This window comes from Anoplolepis gracilipes, chromosome 12, assembly GCF_047496725.1.
Source record: "Anoplolepis gracilipes chromosome 12, ASM4749672v1, whole genome shotgun sequence".
NCBI classification, from domain to species: Eukaryota; Metazoa; Arthropoda; class Insecta; order Hymenoptera; family Formicidae; genus Anoplolepis; species Anoplolepis gracilipes.
The window spans coordinates 4776846-4798453 of record NC_132981.1 but is presented as its reverse complement, the minus strand read 5'-3'; the positions used below and the strand labels follow the sequence as shown (position 1 = coordinate 4798453).

Sequence of the window (21608 nt, the reverse complement as noted above, 5' to 3'; positions counted from 1 at the left end):
TTTTCGCATTATTCCAGAGATAACGGAATTTTGACAGTTCATTCTGAAATTCCTGAAATTTGGAGTATTACCGACGCTGCTCCCATGCGCGGTGCGCGGGGCTTTAAATAACGACGCCGGTGGCAGCACTGTGCAAACGCTAATTTGCGTTGTACGACACGTATATTTCGGTACGTGCCCGTGAACTGATCTGTACGTACGATAGGTATTTCGTACGACGACGACGACGACGACGACGACGACGACGACGAGTCCGGGAGCAGTTTTTTCTCACAGAAAAGGTACGTTTTGCGTGCGCGTCCGCGAGAAAAAAGCCGACATTCTGAGTCGGAGAATAGTCCGGGAGCCAACCCCCAGTCTCCCGTTCGACGTTCGGCGGCCGATAAACAATAGGGGGACGCGTTCCGCGCGAGCGAGCGAGCGAGCGGCGAACAATTTCGCGGCCGACACGATACGAGTGTAGTACAATACGTGAATCGCAAAGATGGTCGCCCTCATCTGTCAAGCAACGATGACGACGATGATCTCGTATGCGCCGTGTCTTCTCCCCGCTATGCGTCGTCGTTAGCGCGAGAGAAAAATCGGAGTCGCCAAATTCTCAAGTAAACAGTCCCAGGGTCGTGTTCTCGAGGAACGGTCGATTCGAGGGAGATCGTATATATCCATATGCGCAAGATTCGTGTCACTCTCCGACGACGCGGACGTGCCGTTTGTTGACTCTCGTCTCCCTCCGCGACTGCTCTCAAGGTTGCTGTGCCGTTTCGGCCCGTCTCGAACACCGCCTCGAAAAAAGTCTACTTTCGGACCGGACACGGTGCGCGCAAAATCGGCGGATTTACCATATCTCGGAGAGAGGTATCATGTTTACAAGCGGAGTCGGTTTAATCGAGTTCCGTGATTCGTGGAAGATAGCGATAATGCCCTGCGTGTATTTATCCAAATTGTTTGTTTGTTTAAACTCTTGTTTGTATCCTTCCCTCTCTCTCGCGCGCGTAAAATTTCCGTGATGAATATGTAATATCTGTCGGTTATTCTTTGGAATGATAGAGAAAGAACGTGCTCTATAAAGAATCGATTATGTTATATATATGTATGTATATTATATAGTAGGTGCATGTATCGGGATCAACATTAAGTTATAGTCTAACGGTTTTTCTTTTTCTCTTTTTTTTTTTTCCCTGATAAACAATCACACTTATATAACAGATGTCAGATATTGATAGTGAGAATTTGCAGGTGATTGTTCAGTATATCGTTCAACATACTGGCTATGAAAATGAAGATTCCGAATGGTGGATCCGGAAGCGGTTACTACGGCCACGAAACAGGTATCACTTCTTACATGGACAACAACAGCGATACGGAGCCTGAGGTACAAGGAATAGGCGATGGTGATTTCTCGGAGTATCTGTGGATGGAGAATGAGGAGGAATTTGACAAACAGGTCTACTATCTTTATAAATATAAAATTGTTCAAAATTTAAAATATATATATTCCATTTGAAAATTTACCTTACGCACGCACACACACACACACACACGCACGCACGCACGCACGCACGCACGCACGCACGCACGCACGCACGCACGCACGCACGCACGCACACACACACACACATACACACACACACACATATACATATCTATATATATATATATATATATATAAAAGTTAAAATACTTATGTGTGAGAAACTTTCATATAAAATATATATGTATAATATTTAATTAAATACAGGTACTCCAACAACTGGAAGAGGAAGAATTGATGGAGGAGTGTCTAGAAGCAATGTTGGAAGAAGAGAGGCAGCATCAGAGGAATATGAATTCCACTGCTTGGTCCACAGCAACTGGCACTTCTGACAATAACGCTGCTGAGCTTTGTCAACAACTTAGCAATCTGAGAATGCCTGACGATCTCGCTAAACAGGTAACAATCAAGTTATTTCCTTTCTTTAATGTTTTTTGATATGAAATAAGATAGAAATCTTTATTAGACACTATTTTTATATGCTATTGTAATGGAATTTCTAGAGTACACTAAATCCAGACGCAGCTGAATTTATTCCAGCACGCAAATCAACTGTGGTACCTGTAAGTACATCGTCAGACACCACAGTCACCACAGAACCATCGTAGAAATCTTATGTATCTTTTTTCTTGTCCCTCCCCGTTTAAGTCACGTAAAATCGGGCTACACATAATATTTAGAGTTTACTATTTCTAATCTGAGACAGTGGTATTAAGAGGATCGTGTTAGAAGTTCAATGACTGTGACTGTACGTACAAAGATAAAGAGAGATAAAGAGCTGTGCAGCATGGTGCGTCATCCAAACGTAATGCCAATTACGTAATTCCCGGATGAAATATTTAAATGCATTACCGAAATTTTTATAGACGAAAAATATCAAACGTGATATTGCGTGGGATAATTATTTATATGTTTTTTGCCGAAAAATATTAACGAACGATCGTGTATACAAATCACTTGTTAAGAAAAATCTGCAATTTATATCTCTTGTTCAATGCCATTTACATTGAGAACACGTTTTCGCGGTGGCAGATATTTTTAATTTATATAAATTATAATTATTGCGGGAATAACTATTGTTTACGCATATTATTTACACACATTTTGAAAGAACAGAAAGAATGAAACGCACGGATCAGATTTAGACAGAAGAAAGTCTCATAAGTTTCTAAAGTAATGTACATACAAGCAGGAACACACAAACATATTGTTTTGTAAATTATGTTCATATCTTATGTATATGTGTCTCGATCCGATCCCATTATCCTGGAAAGTAAACCTTTTTATCTTTTTCATCAAGCTGTAAAACACAATTGTAAAACTTTTTACAGCCTGAGAAAAAGTGTTTTACAGCTTGGTGTCCATCTGCCCAATGAAAACTTTCCTTAAGAGTTCCTTTTGTAATACTTATAGCAGAGAGAATGAAATATTTACAGAATCGTTAGCAGGACATATTATACTATGATCATGTATTGAAGATATCATGTTACCTTTTAACAAATATTTTGCTTCCGATAGATGAATCGACACAATTGCAATCGTATAATTGGAAAATCAGAATTATGCATAATTTGTACAAATATATTATTTCGCTTAGAAATTCGCATAAGGAAGATATATCCGAGATTCACATCGAGTCCTGCTTCAGCATTCATTCAACACAAACTTAAAGATCTCAAGTGAAAGTCTTACTTAGGCTGTGAGGGACTCTTTTTATGACTCTTTTTTAATGACACTGAAAATCAGGATATTGTTTACTTATTTTTAAAATCAATTTCCATAAAATACTTCGAAATTTTAGGAGATTGTAGGTTGTAGTGTAATCTGTAATCTCGATGAAATATAAGAATAGAATAAATAGTGAATGTACTTCAAATCCGCTTGAATAGCAAGAAGATTGATTTGACTTTTGCTATAGCATAATTGCATAATATATATTTATACATATATACTCATTATTTACGAAAGTGGATATCACGTCACACATCACATATTTGTATAATATTTGATACTTCCTGTCTATCTCTTGTGATTTTTTATAAACAACTCGTTGTTTTATTTGAAATAACTTCTAAATCAAACCATCCTGTAATTTTCCTTTAAAATTTAAGAATATATTAAATTATATCGTCTGTAAATTTAAAATCAAATCTTTTTGCAATCCAAGATTATAATGGCGATTAAAACGCATTCTTACTTACTTGGTGATATCTGCCATTCTTTTTAATGAATAAGTGTACGAATTTTAATAAGATCTATATACATTGAGATATCTATATATTGTTATGTGTTTGCGTTCTATATACTTTATATGTGGTAAATATATGCATATTGTTTTAGTGACAACCTGGTTTAGCCTAAACATAGAAACTGTGATTTTCAAAAATAGCGTGTAATTAATTAAATTGCTACTAATAGCAAATTTAGTTGAATTACACTAGTGTGCACTGGTGCATACAAACGTTATTGTACACAAATTTCTATTAACATAATTAAAAAACTAATTAATATTAAGAGCTATTGCTATTATTCTACTGCTATTCAGTACGAATAATGATAATAATAATTTATCTTATAATTATCTTAATATTTAATTACTTATGTTTACACTGTAAAATTGTTTACAATAATCTTTTATATACATCAGTACACCATCTGAATTCTGAATTCGCAATAAGTTTACCGAATATTATTCATGTATATGAGACACATCACATTAGTCTTTTACGATCCACTTTAGAATTCCTTTTTACCTGTCGTTTATTTTACACAAGAGATACGATATTATTAAACTCATAATATACACACTCGGTGTTACGGACTTGACTGTCAGAATAAAAAAATTATAAAAAAAGGCAATGCGCGCTCGGATATTTTACGATGTGTTATGTTTAACAAATTGAAGGTAACATAAGGAAGTTACAAATTTTGCAATGCTTTAAAAAAAATCAAATCAATACGAGTTTAAAGCAGAGACTGATTTCACGTCCATTCTTACGTCAGCTTTAATACCTAAAGTAGATTGTAACCATCTTTTAATTTACAGCCGCTAGGCTTGTGTAATATAGAAAATTATTTGCAATACTATGCTGCATAATACTGACAATGAGATATACCGTTGATATACTGATATTGATAAAAATATACCGATTATTGTTCTAAGACTTTATTGATTAAAAAGAGAAATCTAGTTTCTGCTATATGTATGTCTTAAAACTTTGTTTCTCAAGATTTTCAAAACGTATTAATTTAAACGAATTATACTTATCTAAAAAAAAAAAAGTATGCGAATAAAGATGCAATTTATTTGCAGATTATATAAATAAGTCAGTTGTTACATGTGAACAGAATATATGTCATAAGTGTACCCATATATATGTATATCCCTCATCATTGTTCAAATTGTACAAATTTAATTTTGCCTTAACATTTTCAAATAAGCAAGTCTTAATACGTTATATATGTATAATATTAAAGATTACAAAATAGATTTCTGAATTTTTTTGAGATTTATGATTGCTTATATACTCAGCATGATTTATTCGCATAAATTCTTAGATTTCTTATAATTATTAAATTCTCTTGTCTCGAATATTTTATAATTATTGCGCATCATTTTTTTTTAAACTCACTTGCATATATTGATATCTCTAATCAACCTATTATTAAGAATATTATTAAGATTATTCTAGATTTAAGAAAAATGTGCAGCTGTAATCTTCTCGTACAGTACGAAGCAGTACTACAATAAACAATAGTCATACATCATCATATAACTGATTATATGTATCTACAATAACCAATGCGAACATATTATATCTCGAATGTACTGTGAGAGAGTTTGATCATTTGCGTGTTTACGAGAATAACTGTATCTTTTTAGCATTATGTTAATCAAAAGAAAAAAAAAGTACAAAAGCAAAATGACATATAAAAATATAATTTTCACGTTAGGTCACGTTTCCGGAAAAGTGATAAATGTATCATTTTCCGCGTTACTATACATATTGTGTACACTCTGTGCAATGCAACGCATATTGGATTGTAAAATAGCTAGTATATATTAATTCAAGATATATGATATATTACTTTTATATATACATACATATATATAAATATTATTTTAACTTATAATGTATTTTTTGTCACTTCTAGCAATTTTTTGCATTTGTGGTTTTTCTTGTGCCTGCTCCTTATTTTTTTCTTGTAGCATTTAATGTATAGCATAAAGGAAAATATAGATAAATGTATTAAAATGTAGATTTTATTTCCATTCTTTTATATCCCACATGTCATAATAAGAGAATCACTTAAATATATATGGATAATTTTAGATGATAAACCTCACTACGTTTGTTAAATAATAAATAGGTCATTATGAGAAAAGCATCACCTTATATTTGGCAGCATATTGATTACAGGATTTCAATCTTAAAAGTAATTATAATATCATTAATACTTATCTCGATAATAAAAAATGAGGCAATGCCAATTTTTTACATTGTATATTGGCATCTATTTCGTATCTTATAATCGATGATTCGATTCTATGTAGCTATAATGACCCTGCAACATATTATAACAATATATATGTGTGTATCAGAGTACTGAAATATACTATGCTCCATAAGACGAATCGGAAGTAACAGCATTGTTGCATATTTAATGCATAGACAGACAATGAAAATCACTTTGATAATAAAGTCAATATAATCTATAAAGTAAATATATAAATCTTATACCACACATTGCATTTTTTTCGCAAATATAAAATTTGATTTTCATCAAATATTAAACTATACAATTCATAAATGATAAATGACACAATTTGATAATACCTCCTCTCTCTATATTAGAGTCATTGAAACAGAATATAAATTTACGAAAAATTCTTATATTTATGTTATCTCTCCATTATCTTTATTTATAGACTTTAGAGAAACCACTCGAAGAATGTAATCCTTGATATATCTTATTTTTAATACTTGATATATCTTATTTTTAAGAGAACTTTTGTATATTACAAAATACGAAAAACATTTCGTTATATATATTTATAAATAGATATATATATAATTACTCAATATATATAGAGCTGAATATATATTGCTCTCTGGTTTTCTTCTTTTGGCCTTTCATAGTAATTGAAATCTTACTTGTATTGCAAATAATATATTGTATGGAGTACAATATAATTAATATAACGTACATCAATTCTGACAATACATGTTCGATTATCAAAATAAAATTGATAATAAAAAGATTTTATTATCATTGCGATATGGACTAAATGGGAATTGGAATTTATTTCTTTCATCACATATTCATACTCATTTTGTAATACAAAAATTAAAAATAATATATTCACTCATATATAACTATATAATAATATATTTACTTATATATACAATATAGGTAGTAAATACTTGATAATCTGCAGTCTCTTTATTTCGATACAATACTGTGTCAATCCATTATCAGTTTCATTGACCTTGTATGAACTCAATTTTTCACAAGAAAATAAAGATAATAGAATTTACTATGAAAAGAAGAAATTTGTATAAAGATTTCTAATCTGAATATTATTAAATTCATAAGTAGATATTGATGTTAAAAAATCTTAATAATAGATATATGTAGAATTAAAATGATCAATATACAATTCTATAAAATAATATAAATCATTAAGAAATATATTTTATTATCAAAAAATAAATTAGTATGCAGAAAGTAAGGGGATTCTTGTAACTTGTCACATGAGTGTGAAATGTGTATGTCTCTTACAGCTAGAAAAATTTAATAGATAATATAAAGATTTTCCATTATGAGAGTAAAAACTCTCAAATAGAATCATACTATATGAACTTGCAAACAAATATGATTTATAACACAAAATCCTTATTATACTTAATTGTGCCCCTGTAAGTTTGAATATGATGATTGTGTGTATGTTTCTCAGCCTTTCTTAATTCCCCCATTAATTTCTCCCAGTTGCTAAAGTTGGCTCCTCAAAATTTCATCGGTATTTTTTGGGATTATGTGTTATTCGCTTTCATTACTGATTATTGTTCTCGATTGAAAATTAATAATTAATGTATTTAAATTGTATATTCATATGTAGCATACCACGGAATGATCAACAGACATTCTATATCATTCACATTTTAAACTTCATCGAAAATAAAATATCTTGGCCTTACATAACTCTTCGAAGGTGATGCTGTATGTATACATATATATAATATATATATATTAATACATTATTTGTTTTATTGTTTACTTACATTGGCAGAGCTTATACGCTCTCGGTAGGACTTTGAAATTCCGAAAGTGCGTGTATAGGATTTTGCACCTTCTTTTGAGAACCTTTACGTACTTTTGCTCTCACTTCTTCGGGTCTCTCGGGACGTACTAACGGTTTCTTCTCCGGAGCTTTCATCTTCCATATGACGATAGGAGACTAATTGAAATACAAATAACGACATTATTATATTAAATATTAAACACAATCTATATATTTTCTTTACTAATTTTGTGCTTTAAGATTGTATTAATGATTGTATTGGTTAAGTATCAACATGTTATATTTATATAAGACACAGCATATTTAACAAACTTTTGAATCTCTAATATATTTAACAGTACTATAATAAAATTGCCAAAGATATAACATTTGTGCATGAATTTATTAAGGTAGCATATATAGCATATAAGATAATATATATACTTACATACTAAAAGTCCACAAATGTTAGTGTACAGAAATAAAAAATATTATAAAATAATGTAATGATAACTATAGTAATTATAGAAATCTTAAAATTTTATGATATCAAAACACAGATATTATTTACTATTAACTTTTTTACTATTGTGTATTATCTAAATGTATTTTTCAATTGATTTTTTAGAGCTTCTAATTAAAATCTCTGTAATTGAACAAGCTAATGAAGATTGAGAGAAATATAATAATAAATTTTGTAATGTCAAATATAATAGATTATTCACTTAATTGCAATAGCTGTTAATTTTTAATATAATTATTTGTTAAGATTACTATGATCAAAAATAATAAATGCGAACGAAACTTACCGTTACCGTAGATTGTCGTGGATACTTTGTCGACGCGACGTAAGAAGCCTTCACCGTAAGCACAACGGCGTTCATCAAATTTTTGGCAGCCTGTATGAGAGAGGTCGCGCTATCTAGGCCGGAGACGATCAGCTCTCCACTGATATTCTGTACATCTGCCTTCACCTTACTCGTAATATTCATCTGATGGCAATAGAGCGCTATGCGTTGCAAGTACGCCAAGAGATCTTTCTTTGTGGAGCTTTCCGGACATTGATCAGCGATCTGTCTGGTTAACTTGTCCAACTTCGTGCCAGCTTCGGAGATCTTTTTCGCCGCGTTTATAACGTCCATGGTCGTCTTCAAGGGACCTCGGCCACGTGTGAAGTCCGTCATCTCCATCATAATCATGCACATGTGTTTAGCGAGAACGATAATGTCATTGCCGGCATCGTCCCACTTCGCCACTTCTTTATCGAACTTGAGTTTCTCGCTCTTGAAATATTCTACCTGTTGGAGGATCTTCTGTTTGTCCTCCTCTGGCATCTTTCTCATCGCTTCACGGGCAGTCGTAATGCCGCTAATCTCCGGGTATTCATCCACACCGTGTTCTCCAGTCTGAGCGCTAGATTTACTACGGGTTTCTAATGTGTAATGCTCGTCCAATTCTACATCTTCGGGATCCAGGTCTTCGTCCGCCTAAAAAATGACAGTGAGTTAAGGATAACGAAGAAGAGAATAACTGAAATTTTCACAATTCTGTTTACCCTGTTCATGAGCACAGCTCGCCTGATTTCGCGAACTCCGTCATACACCAGTCTAGACGCGTCAATGAAATCATTTTCGTCCACTTCTTGCGCCGGATTGCTGCGCAGAGCATTCACAGCCTCCTCTACTCGTTGCTCAAAGTTAGGCATCACTTGTTTTCTGAGAACCTTCACGGCTTCGAGAACTCGCTTAGTATAAATGCATGGCTCGTAGTTGTCCATCTCGGCTTGCACGACGTTGCATACTCTGGCGGAACGGCCAAGTATTGCACCCGCATGTCTGTCTAGAGTGTCAGCGTCACCGGGACGTACTTGCAACGCTAAAACACATTTGTTGACGTCATCTAGGATATGATTCTCGGAAACTGCCAAGAAATCGTCGATCGTGGTGATGTCGTCCACGGCCTCCGTCAATACGCGCATCTGATTTTCCCACGCCTGACGGAATACTTTCATATTGTCCTTTGCAACATCCGTATTTCGCGCAGCCCACACGCGTGCAGCGTTGATTACCTGTGGGCACAGATTCTCTATTTGTGCCGCGGCATAACGCACCATCTTTACCCCATCTTCATTGTTGGACATACTGCACACCAGATTTGCAACCTGTTCAAAGAAAATAAATAATTTTAATTTTATTATATTTAAGATATTTTAGAAAGCGCGTTTATAAAAAAAATTTTTTTATTTATTTTAATATGTTTTATGGAAGAATTATTTACCTCCACTAGTTTATTCGCATGTTCTGTGAAAATAAGCGCATACTCTTCCACTTCCTTGATCCAACCTTTTTCCGCTGCTTCGTACAGGGCCTGTAATGGCGCACTCGTTTCCAGAAAACTATCTGACACGTGATCCACAACAGCTTTGCGCAATTGTCTGCGAAGATCACGGGTCTTTCTGCACATGTGGTCTATCGCTCTCTCTAAACCTTCAGATTGTTCCTTGACTCCCATCTGCCAACATATGTTATCGATTAATTTTGTATAAATTTGATAAAGTATTTTTGTACTTTACATCTATAAATGATTGCTTAATATTAGATATTGTTATTGTTAGTTTAAATCCGTTCCATATTACAGAAAAAAATGAACATATTATTATAGAAAAAAATATAAATAAGATTATAAAAATAAATGTTAAATATATGTAAAATGTTTTCTCTAAAATATTAAATAATGATGATTGATCATGATTTTTAGCAGCATACGAAACCAACGTTATTTACAAATTAAATATATACAAAGTATGTCAGAGATATGTGCTAAGCCATTTTTTACTTACTGCATTCTTTAAATTTAAAATCAATATTTAACAAAATAAGTCAAAAAACTATTATTTTTTGTTACAAATGATTAAAAATATAAATGCTGTTTTTTATATGTAAATAGAGTAAAAATTCATTTTCTATTTAAATTCAAGATGAAATAAATAATGTTTTTAAATGAGTTTTTTTCCTTTAAGAGAAGATTGATCTCAAAATTAATTCAAATTTCTAAATGTAAAAAGTGGCTTCTGAAACATGATGTATATATGTGTGTGTATAAAATAAAAGTAATAAATTATATGTATAATTATATGTACAGCACATTCTAATTCTCTACAATTATGCTAATCCATTATTTTGCTCCTTGCATTTTATATTGCAATTAGATTTTTAATTTTATATTGCCAAGTAATATATATTAGTTACTTAATATTTATATATAATAGTGTAGAACAAAATTAGAAAACTAGTTATTAAAACAAACAGTGTGGGTACACAGCTAATAATCTAATGATTAGTGCTGGTTACTGTGAATAAAAAATATGCATTGGTAGTGTGTAAGAAATCTAAAATAACGTGTATATGCGTATTAAAAAACCCATAGAGAAAAAGTATTTAATTTTTTAATAAATATGCAACAAAAATACAAAGAAAATGTAAGATTACTTCTCGCATATTTACCCGTTTCCCACCCCGAGCACGCTGTAACTGGCCATCACCAACAAAAACAAATCAATAGAAGATTCAATAATTATAAAGAATAAATGTTTTATGCATAATTGACTGTATCGTGTGAAATTTTACAATGTGAAAAACAGAAATAAAATTTTTAAAATAAACTAAAAATCTTAGAATAAATATCATTTATTTATTGTATAACATTGATTGTAAAGTTCCAAACTATAAGTGCTTTATAATAAGTGCTTTATGTCAGAGCAACACAATAGTATTGTCGTTTATGGAGTCGTATTTATTTTCTATATATTCGAAAAAAAAAATTAATATGTTTTACTTCAACTGATACTCGAATTATCATTATTTAATGCATTAATCTAGCACTTTATTCAAGGAACCAAAATTCAAGAGAAAAAATAAATTTAATCTATCCATCCAAGTCCAATTACACGTAATTAGCATCAAACTACTCTCTTATTTTAATTATGATGCTACAGTTGATACATTCGTATCTACTCTGTCGTATTTATTTAATAAAAAATATCTTTATGCTCCTTTCACATCTGTTTTGCTATAATGTCAATGCTACATTATTATATATTCGCATATTTCTTTTTTCTTTTTGTATATTATCTCTACTCACGTTGTTCATGTATTCACTCAAGAGATCCTGAAGCGCTTGTCTGACCGCGTTACATTCAGCAACGATGCGCTCTCTACGTTCATCCCTAGTGCACGACGAATCCGCCATCAATGCGGCCCCGCTGATAATACTTTCCAATCTCTCCTCGAGACTCGGCCGCGTGCGAACCTCGTTGTATGCGAGCGGAGACATCACCATTCTCTCGTCAAAGTCATCCAATGCTGCGGCCAACTCGCCAGGACCTTCGTAAGGATGCTGGCTGTCGGGCGGAGTTTTTCCTTGAGCAACATCGTTTATCGTGTTCACGGCCTCGCACACCTGTTTTAGCACATAATCACGATTCGCTTTGGCCGCCGCCAAGTCGGGATGCTGCACGTACACCTTTGACGCAGTGAGCAGCATGGTAGAATGTTTCTTCAGGACAGCTCGTGCAGCTGCCAAATCATCTCTAAGCTGCGGATCCTTTAATTCGTGCTGACGCTTGGCCGCCTGGTGAATCAATTCGGCGGCATTTCTACCAAATTCCTTGATATTTTGAATTAATTCGCCTTGAGAGGAGGCGTTTTTCAACTTTTTCAAATCATCTTCTACGACGTACAGCGATTTCAAGAGCAAGTGAACATCCACCATGTCCGCTAGAATAAGCAAACGCGTCACTGCCGACAATAAGTTCCTTGCAGCGCGCACCATGTTACCGCGTTTCAATGACGAGCATGGATCCTCAGAAAATTCCCTGTATAAATGATTTCCATGTTAAATGAACATATAATGTCACACAATTCATATTCATATTCACTATTTTATATATAATTATAAATATAATAAATTGTTATACCTGGCAGCAATGCTCATTGCAGCACCTGTTTTCCTCACTTCTTCTACAGCACTTAACATTTCTGCTGTAATGTCTGGATTTTCATAAGCAATCTTTTCACCTTTTTCAATAAAATTAGAAGTTGCCTTTTCTACGGTTCCAACAAGCGCGCTAGCCCTCTTCGATTTTCCTTTCTTTTTCTTGCTGGGACCTTTTGTGTTCACTAATGTGGTAACTTGAAGCACTAATGGCTCTAACGTCTTCTCTACAGACATAGTCCGTATCTCCAAGTTTTTGGGATCCCATTTCAAAGTAATTGGCCCAAAGTGATCAGACATGTTTATGATATCAATATTAAACCTATAATTACATAAAATTTTTATGCATATCTGAAGTATTTTAGTTTCTTTTAAGTTTTCAATATGTTAAATTATGCAGAGTATTACAGATATAAAATATTTCTGAAATTAATTCTTAGCACATAAAGCTAAAATTGATTTCTATTAATTATGTACAAAATAGTAGCCATATATAATAGATATAATAGATAACACTCTTTTTTAGAAAAAAATTTAATAACTTGCTCATGCATTTTTTATAAGTTGTTCCTTTTATTATAATTATCTGTCATAAATTTCATAATTTTAAAGATGTAATTGCTTTTATTTAATTTTATTTAAAAAATAGATAATTTAGAATGAGACTAATATATATTCAGCTTTTCATATTGATTAATCACAAGTATGAAGAAAGTATTAGATATTTTCAGACACTAGTCTCTATTCTTACACTTACACACCTCACCTATATTTAATTTTGCCCTCCCACTTTTTGGAAATATCCGAAAGGATGTACGAAATTAGAAAAATTCAATATTTATCGATTTTGCGAATAAGTGACACAATCCAAAACTCGAAATTACCCAATTGAAATATTTACGCTACTCGTCTAATGTGTCAAATGTAAATATCGTGTACCGTACTCTGAGTTTAACGGCCAGAACTTGTAACGAGAAACTGAACAACTGTGACTAATAACGGTATACTCTCGTTGTTCTACGCTCGATTATGCGACCTGTGAATCCCACAAGTTCCAACAACAATTAAATTTGATTCTATTTGATTCCGAGGAAAACGTCTTTTGTACACGGCTAATGGCACATGGGTATATACGGCCGAAGGTAACACACAAGAATGAGAGAAAGGGAATTTGGGGAAGAACACGAATCTAAATTACCTGCATCAAAATGGAGCTTTCGGCTGGCGCGATTATTTTCCCACCGTTAACAGCAACTTTTCGCTCGCGCGAAACGTAGGAATATCTCGAGAAAAATTGGCAGCATTAAACGTAATGAACAGGCTTCAACTACGGGAAAATCCGAGTTTCTGATGATGTATCACCCCATTGGCATCTCGCTCTTCACTTATATGCCTCGAGTTTCTGACGTCATTATTTCCGCCAGGCCCGAGGCTCGAGGCGAGGAATCGACGCGCCTGCTCCCTCGGTTATCATTTAGGCGAGGCCAGTTCTTTGCGCATGCGCACCCGAGAAAGAGAAAGAATCTGAGAGACACAAAGTGTAAGCAAAACGAACAGACCTCTCTAGTTGTCATCGGGAATTTTCAGAACATATCCGTAGTCCGTAGGATGTGCACGAAGAACGTGCGAGTCGGTGCGAGGTGATCCAAGATATAAGGATTCGCGAATTGTCAAGTCACAGTGACAGATCTTTCCGCGAGATGACATAAATCGCTCGCTAAGGCGAGCGTTGACAAGACGTAACGCACAAAAGTTACATGTATGTGCAAGATAAACAATGCTCACGAGTTCACGGGAGACGTGTTACATTTTCGATGAACCTTTCGTCGACGAAGGAGCTCTGTTGAATAAATAATTCATGTGTACATGTAAAACGGAAAAGGCAGAAACGATGCGAAACCGATTGCCAGAATAAATCTTTCTTGATATATCTTTAAAAAGATTTTGCAATAATACCTTGCAATAATACTTTCACGTTGCAATATTCATTCATAAATTTGCATTATTAACCAATAATTGCAAGAGTATAATTTAAAGATTGGAGAGACTGAGGATTACATTATTATCTTTATTTATATCTCCCTGCTTCCACTGTTCTGAGTGTGACTGAATATATTATAATTATCTAGTAATAGTAAAGCATATAGAAAGAAGTCTTTTGAAATATGAAGAAATAGCTTTTTCCAAAGCAAAAGTGCCATTGAAGAAAAATTATTAAAATAGAACAAAACAATTTTGTCTGTTAATTAATGCTCATATATTTTATATTTTATGAGATTTTCTTTCCATAAAGATTATTCAGTATGGATAATATTTGGAAAAGTGTAAGGTTTAAATATATCTTTGCTTGCATCTTGATCACCTTTATCACATCATGTATAATCAGCATTGCTCCTATTAGCATTGGTAAGTCACTGATATATTAAAATAATAATTCAAAAGTAATATTTTTTTCAAATATCAAGAATTAATACAAAATGTTATTATTTCAGATGAGTGCAAGTGTGACACAAATGTACAATCAAGTCAACATGTCAAGCAATTAACTGATGAGATTAATGGACATAAAAAAGAATTTGAGCATCAATTAGCTATACTGGTGCCATTTAGAGATCGTTTTGAGGAACTGCTAATGTTTGTACCACATATGCAGAAATTTTTAGACAAGCAAAACATAAATTATCATATATTTGTATTAAATCAGGTAATATAATAGAAATACGTAAACAAAGATTGGGAGCAATAGAAGCATTCTTTTTAAGTTATTTTCACATTGTGTTCTCCAGATGGATAGATACAGATTCAATCGAGCATCTCTTATAAATGTAGGGTTCTTTGAAACAGAGAAAACATTTGATTACATTGCAATGCATGATGTAGATCTATTGCCTATGAATGATCAGTTATCGTATGCATATCCAAGTACAAGGCCATATCACATATCATCGCCAGATTTACATCCCCGATATCATTACAATTCCTTTATTGGTGGTATACTGCTCATTAAAAGGTATGCTTTAAACCTTGCTAGAAAACATGCTCATAATATATACTGACTAGCTTAGTAAAGAGCATATGTTAATATATGTGCTTTTGCAGGGAGCATTTTATACAAGTAAACGGTATGTCCAACAAATATTGGGGATGGGGGCTGGAAGATGATGAATTTTATCTTAGACTGAAAGAAGCTGGCCTAAGTCCTAATCGGCCACAAAATATATCAACAGGAGTGCACAATACATTTAAGTGAGTGTTGTTTTATTGAAAGAACATCAAATATTACATGTGTCATAAGCTGTAAAATGAACAAATTGTGACATCAGAGTTTGCTAATCGTTATATATGGAACTATTATATCATAAACTAATATATTACAGACATATACACGACAGAAATCATAGAAAGAGAGATACAACAAAGTGTTATAATCAACGAGAAGTTACTAGAAAACGAGATCGGCAGACTGGCTTGAACAATGTCTCGTATAAAATACTGGATACAATTAAGATGACTATATCGGATATTCCTTTAACAATAATCAACATCTCTCTGCAGTGTGATAAATCAAGCACACCTTGGTGTGAATGTGAAAAACTAGTCGGATCAAAGGATCAAGGGAGATCAAGAGAGAAAAAGAAGACCATTATTAGTAAACTTGCCACTCGATTATAACTATAATGCTAGTAATTTAATTATAGTTAAAATACTATAAATGTATCCAAACAACACATTCACAATTCTTCCATCTGTTATGTATTTGACTTAGGTAAAAATAAAACAGTTCCCTATAGTTTTTCTTATTCACACATACTCTATTGTGAGAGATTCAATTTATATTACACAAATGAGATTCATAATAATATATTTTAATACTTTATATATGGTATAAAAAAATTTATCAAAACTTTCTACTCAAAAATATTATTTTATAAAAATTATTGCTAACAAGATTAATTAACAATTTATTTGAATATAAACATTTTTACAATTAATTATTTAATTTATTTCATAATAATCTTTTTTTGATTATATATTATATTTTTAATAAATTGTACATTTTTTGATATTTTGTAAATGGCAAATATCTATCTTCTTACCTTCTTACAATTCTGTATGTTTCTGCATGATTTTGTTTTCTAGATCTGTATGAAGTTTTTGTACTGTTCTAACATGTTTTTTTATGTGTTGTTCGGTAGTTGAATTTAAATCGTGGAGTTGTCCTTTTCGCGCTGCTTCCAAAGCTTCTTCAGAATGCAGATGTCGCAGTTTAAGTAACCTTGATTCATAATGCAAAAGTTCCTCCTGTAACACAAAGTTAATATTACTGCACATATTAACATAATTAATATGCATGTCAAATTTATTTGCAATCTAACTTATGAACAAAAAAATGTTACTAATAGTTCTTTCAATAAAAATAACAAAGTTATGATTATTATTTTGCAACTAATTATTATTACAATGTGTATAAAATAACAAAAAATATTAAAAATTAGATTGTAATTATTACTGTTATTATTGTTATTATACCTTTAAAGATGCTAATTCTTCGGGAGAAAATTTTGCTTCTAATGCAATTTTCCACAGTCCTTGTACTTTGGGTTCTATAAAATCTCTATGATTTGGTCCTTTTGCAGTAAGTCTGTCTAAGCGATCAAATGCATTTCTCAATTCCAAATGTTTTTCCCTGAAATAGAAATAATAATAAAACTTACAATTATTACAAGAGTCCATACACATAAAATATTACAACATATGTACCGAAGTAAATTTGTTTTTTCCATGTGACTTAATTTCTTATTTGGTAAATTATTAGATAGTTCCTCCTCTTCTTCTAACAGATTCCATTTTTCTGATTTAAGATGTAACATATCTTAACATAAAAATGTTTAATGAACATATGAAATATAAAAATAGAATAAACTCTATCTGTAAAAAAAGACTAACTTTCAGATTTTTCTGAATCCCCAGACTGTTCTTTTAATAAACTCATGTATTCATCCACTTTTTCTTGATGATGGTGGAATTCTTGTTTTAAAGTTTCTAGTTCTTCATCTAAGATACAAAAAGATATATATATATATATATATATATATATATATATATATAGACATATACAAGTTATTTTTACAGTTTATATAAAATATGTATACCGGTAAAACCAGCCATTTCAGCTTTAGCCCATAATTTGTTTAGTCTTATATCCTTAAATATATCTTTGGCAACATAATTACTACCATCATTCAGTGCTTTATGTTTCTTAAGTAATTTTGGATCTTCCGTTTCAGCAAAATGTTCCAGTAAATCATATGTGCTCATTATTCCTGCAATGAAATAAGATTATGTGAGATTAAAATTCTATCAAAGACAAAGAAAATAAAAACAAACTAATACAAAATTACCAATAAGCTTCTTTCTTAAATGTGCTTCTTCCAAGCCTTCAGGATCTTTTCCATCAGATTTGAAATGCTTGTATGCAATTTCTTCTTTGTCATGAATCTTCAGATCACTAAAGATTGACTGTAGTTTAATGTCTGTCAAACGCTAAAATAAAAAGAAATTTTGTATATATATTTTTTTCTTTTTAATTCCATTTTATAATTTTCATTTCTCAATTATGTAACTTACATTTTTCGCTTTAACCCAAAGTATGTTTAATTTTGCCATCCTAAATGGTTTATCCAAGTCCCTGAGAGAAATTGAAGACTGCGAAGAGTCTACATGTTTAGGTTTATTTGCCTCAGCAAAGTATTTATTTTCTCCTACACTAGTATGAATTGATAGCAGACTCAAGTTTATTAACAAAATACATTGTACGTTTAGAACAATCATTTTTTATATTTTATCCAAAAATGATCAGAGACACGTCAACACTGTAACGATATTTCTACAGATATAATAGTAAAATTTATGGAATGCGTGAATTCAGAAATTCTTGTGAGGTAGAGTAGCATTGAATTGACCAATCAGGACAAAGAAATCTTTGCTCCTTTTGTCCTGATTGGTCAATTAAATATATGTAGAAAGAATTCTGCATCCATTTATGTACGCCGTGAGCTTAGCATTACTATCATGTGACACGTAGATTTATGCGCTACCGCCATCTATCTTAGAGCGAACAGACTAGATAGTTTATTGGAACATTTTTCAATGCCAGTAAAACAATCGATAAAAGAACCGATTGGTTCATATCCGTGCTAAATCCACGATTGTGGATTTGAAAATAAAATACATGAAAATATTATTAATATATTTTATTACATATTATTTTAGCTGTACGTAATCTTTTTTTTATTTTAATCTATGTTATGGATAACAATTAGGTATATGTAGTATGTATATTGTATATATTATATACTATTATTTAAAAGAAATTATTAAAAATAAGAGATTTCTATTATTTATATTTTTTCACAAATAATCATCGTTCATACCATTAACATAATTTTCGTTTGTTGTCGGACAATGTTTTGTTCATTATATAATAAGTGTAATAAATGTCGACATCGATTCATTAACGTCTTTTTTCAATCAATTATTTCTCACTGGAAAGTAACGCTGAAAGAATTCCATTTATTGTTAGTCGGCATCAAATAATTCTCGGCAACAATTTCATGATCGAAATCAAGATATTATATGACTGAAAATACGATAACGATTGCGATTACGAGACGAAACCGAGAATATAAATTAATAGCGCGCTATAATACGTCACCAAAGTCGAATATGTCATTGTTATTATTTCCGTATTTTGGATTAATCATTTTAGACGTATTTTAACATATTAAGATTTATCGCGTAATATTATCGTATGTATTATTATCGCGAAAAACGTTGACAACACGCTCAACCTCGAGGTGACCGAACGCAAACGCAAACGCAAGATGCACGTGCCGGCACCGGCGTTGGAATAATAACACGTGCGCCTGTCGGGTCAAAGTCGGAATGAATGACTCACGGCTCACCACTGTCACGTACGCTGTACGCGGTCACTCCTCTCTTACTACGCAACGCGTGACGTCAAGGAAATAAAAGAGTATGCTCTCTCTGCCTCTTTCTCCTCGCGCTAAAAGTAATAAATACGCATTATACTATGATCAAATTTGACATTAAAATATGTCAAGTGATTCTAAGATACGTAAAATTCCTTAATTAAAATGATATTATAATTCGATACATTTAACGCCCTTTAAAGCGTGTACGTAAAACGCGGTTACAAAATACATATAATATGCGTAAAATACTTTAATCACTGCAATCTTATAACTTGCTGTACAACTGTGTACAACGATTTTATTCCTTATTATATCCTCATTATAATAATATTCATTATATTCATTATAATAAATGATATACATTATTCTAACAATTATATCAATGATGTTAACATTATTTGTATGAAAAATAGAAATCTCTGTTGTGAACACACGTATATTTATATTAGATAACTGAATTTATTATATAACTGAATGTAAATTGGTAGTGAAAAATATATAAAAATTTATTGTGTTTTGAATATATTTATATAAAACTCATCTATATATTAGAAATTTGTCATACTATTATAGAAATTTGTCACATTTTTTGTTATAACTATATATTATTTAATTCTATATATGTATATTATGTGTGTTTTTCTATCAGAGAAAGAATAGGACAAATATTTTATTATTACTTCTATTTATTTCCATCATTACTTTTAAAAATTACTTTATTAAATGCACTTTAATATTTTAATATTTATTTATTACAAAAATATTATTTATTATATCTTCATAATCAATTTACAAATTCTTCTTATTAATTTTTATTAATAATGCAATATATTATATATTCAAAATTTCATTCAAACTAGCCACTAGGTGGCAAGTGTCACTTTTAGTTTCTCGCATGTACACTTGTACTTGGTGCTGAGTTTATAAGGAGTTTCTTCTGTCCGTGTAGTTGTACTTGCTTCGGCAGTACATATATTAAAATTGGAACGATACAGAGAAGATTAGCATGGCCCCTGCGCAAGGATGACACGCAAAATCGTGAAGCGTTCCACATTTTTTGCTCCCAGCTAGTTTAGATATTTTTTAATTCCAAAAAAAATAAAAAGTGGTATATATATATATATATATATATATATATATATATATATATGTGTATAAGGTTTTAGAATTTTTTTAAGTTAAAAGACTTACAGGTGATCTAATATTCTGGCTCTCCGAGATGATATAAAAAAATCTATCACACTATTTTAGAGATTTTTACTTAATAATATAAAAAAAATTCTTATAAATTATTAATAAGCTCTCTAAAGTAATATAAAAGTATTTAAAAATGATTCTCAAATTTAAACTTTAAAGACAAATATCTCGGTAAAAATGCATTATAGAAAAAAATTTTATAGGAACTTATGGGATTATTTTTACCTGCTCTCTCTCTCTCTCTCTCTCTCTCTCTCTCTCTCTCTCTCTACATGCCTACGAGAGATTGCCTATCTTTACCAGGACATCCTGTATATATATTCATATGCAATAAAATAAATTATCTTTAATACAATATAAAAGTTACTTGCAACGAATGAATTGTTTTCCTCTCTCTCTCATTTTTTTATTATTTTTGGGATAAAAATTAAAAATATATCTAAACTAACTGGGAGCAAAAAATGTGGAACGCTTCACGATTTTGCGTGTCATCCTTGCGCAGGGGCCATGCTAATCTTCTCTGTATCGTTCCAATTTTAGTATATGTACTGCCGAAGCAAGTACAATTACACGGACAGAAGAAACTCCTTATAAACTCAGCACCAAGTAC

General features: G+C 31.7%; 4 protein-coding genes and 2 non-coding genes across 12 annotated transcripts; 3 read left to right on the top strand and 3 right to left on the bottom strand.

The window, feature by feature from the left end:
* The first annotated feature begins 119 nt into the window (after positions 1 to 119).
* Positions 120 to 5791, top strand: Paip2 (polyA-binding protein interacting protein 2). Of its 3 annotated transcripts, none has more exons than XM_072903750.1 (4): positions 120 to 281; positions 1237 to 1444; positions 1739 to 1930; positions 2035 to 5791. In XM_072903750.1, exons 2-4 carry the CDS (start codon positions 1271 to 1273, stop codon positions 2137 to 2139), a joined length of 471 nt encoding a protein of 156 aa, XP_072759851.1. In that variant the 5' UTR covers positions 120 to 281; positions 1237 to 1270; the 3' UTR covers positions 2140 to 5791. The 3 variants fall into 3 exon arrangements, with proteins under 3 accessions (XP_072759851.1, XP_072759852.1, XP_072759853.1); XM_072903751.1 differs by lacking the exon at positions 120 to 281 and adding an exon at positions 620 to 855; XM_072903752.1 differs by lacking the exon at positions 120 to 281 and adding an exon at positions 928 to 1090.
* Positions 5792 to 5906: 115 nt separating this feature from the next.
* On the bottom strand, positions 5907 to 14244 carry Alpha-cat (catenin alpha). Of its 5 annotated transcripts, XM_072903742.1 has the most exons (9): positions 14005 to 14244; positions 12790 to 13128; positions 11955 to 12687; positions 11318 to 11344; positions 10092 to 10325; positions 9370 to 9975; positions 8624 to 9301; positions 7816 to 7991; positions 5907 to 6097 (listed from the first exon to the last, which is right to left on the bottom strand). In XM_072903742.1, exons 2-8 carry the CDS (start codon positions 13104 to 13106, stop codon positions 7827 to 7829), a joined length of 2760 nt encoding a protein of 919 aa, XP_072759843.1. In that variant the 5' UTR covers positions 13107 to 13128; positions 14005 to 14244; the 3' UTR covers positions 5907 to 6097; positions 7816 to 7826. The 5 variants fall into 5 exon arrangements, with proteins under 5 accessions (XP_072759843.1, XP_072759842.1, XP_072759846.1 ...); XM_072903741.1 differs by having other exon boundaries at positions 5907 to 7991; positions 14005 to 14243; XM_072903745.1 differs by lacking the exon at positions 14005 to 14244 and adding an exon at positions 13751 to 13961 and having other exon boundaries at positions 5907 to 7991.
* An 850-nt stretch (positions 14245 to 15094) lies between these two features.
* On the top strand, positions 15095 to 16616 carry Beta4galt7 (beta-1,4-galactosyltransferase 7). The gene is made up of 5 exons (XM_072903748.1): positions 15095 to 15212; positions 15299 to 15510; positions 15593 to 15816; positions 15906 to 16052; positions 16184 to 16616. The coding sequence occupies exons 1-5, from the start codon at positions 15110 to 15112 to the stop codon at positions 16476 to 16478; spliced, it is 981 nt and encodes a 326-aa protein (XP_072759849.1). The 5' UTR covers positions 15095 to 15109; the 3' UTR covers positions 16479 to 16616.
* Positions 16617 to 16753: 137 nt separating this feature from the next.
* Positions 16754 to 18743, bottom strand: LOC140671964 (alpha-2-macroglobulin receptor-associated protein). Its single transcript, XM_072903747.1, has 7 exons — positions 18435 to 18743; positions 18209 to 18350; positions 17960 to 18130; positions 17754 to 17861; positions 17568 to 17679; positions 17337 to 17493; positions 16754 to 17108 (listed from the first exon to the last, which is right to left on the bottom strand). Exons 1-7 carry the CDS (start codon positions 18636 to 18638, stop codon positions 16908 to 16910), a joined length of 1095 nt encoding a protein of 364 aa, XP_072759848.1. The 5' UTR covers positions 18639 to 18743; the 3' UTR covers positions 16754 to 16907.
* Positions 18744 to 20752: 2009 nt separating this feature from the next.
* On the top strand, positions 20753 to 20859 carry LOC140672176 (U6 spliceosomal RNA). The gene has a single exon (XR_012047847.1). It is a non-coding gene; the product is annotated as a U6 spliceosomal RNA (small nuclear RNA).
* Positions 20860 to 21455: 596 nt separating this feature from the next.
* Positions 21456 to 21562, bottom strand: LOC140672177 (U6 spliceosomal RNA). The gene has a single exon (XR_012047848.1). It is a non-coding gene; the product is annotated as a U6 spliceosomal RNA (small nuclear RNA).
* Positions 21563 to 21608: the final 46 nt, after the last annotated feature.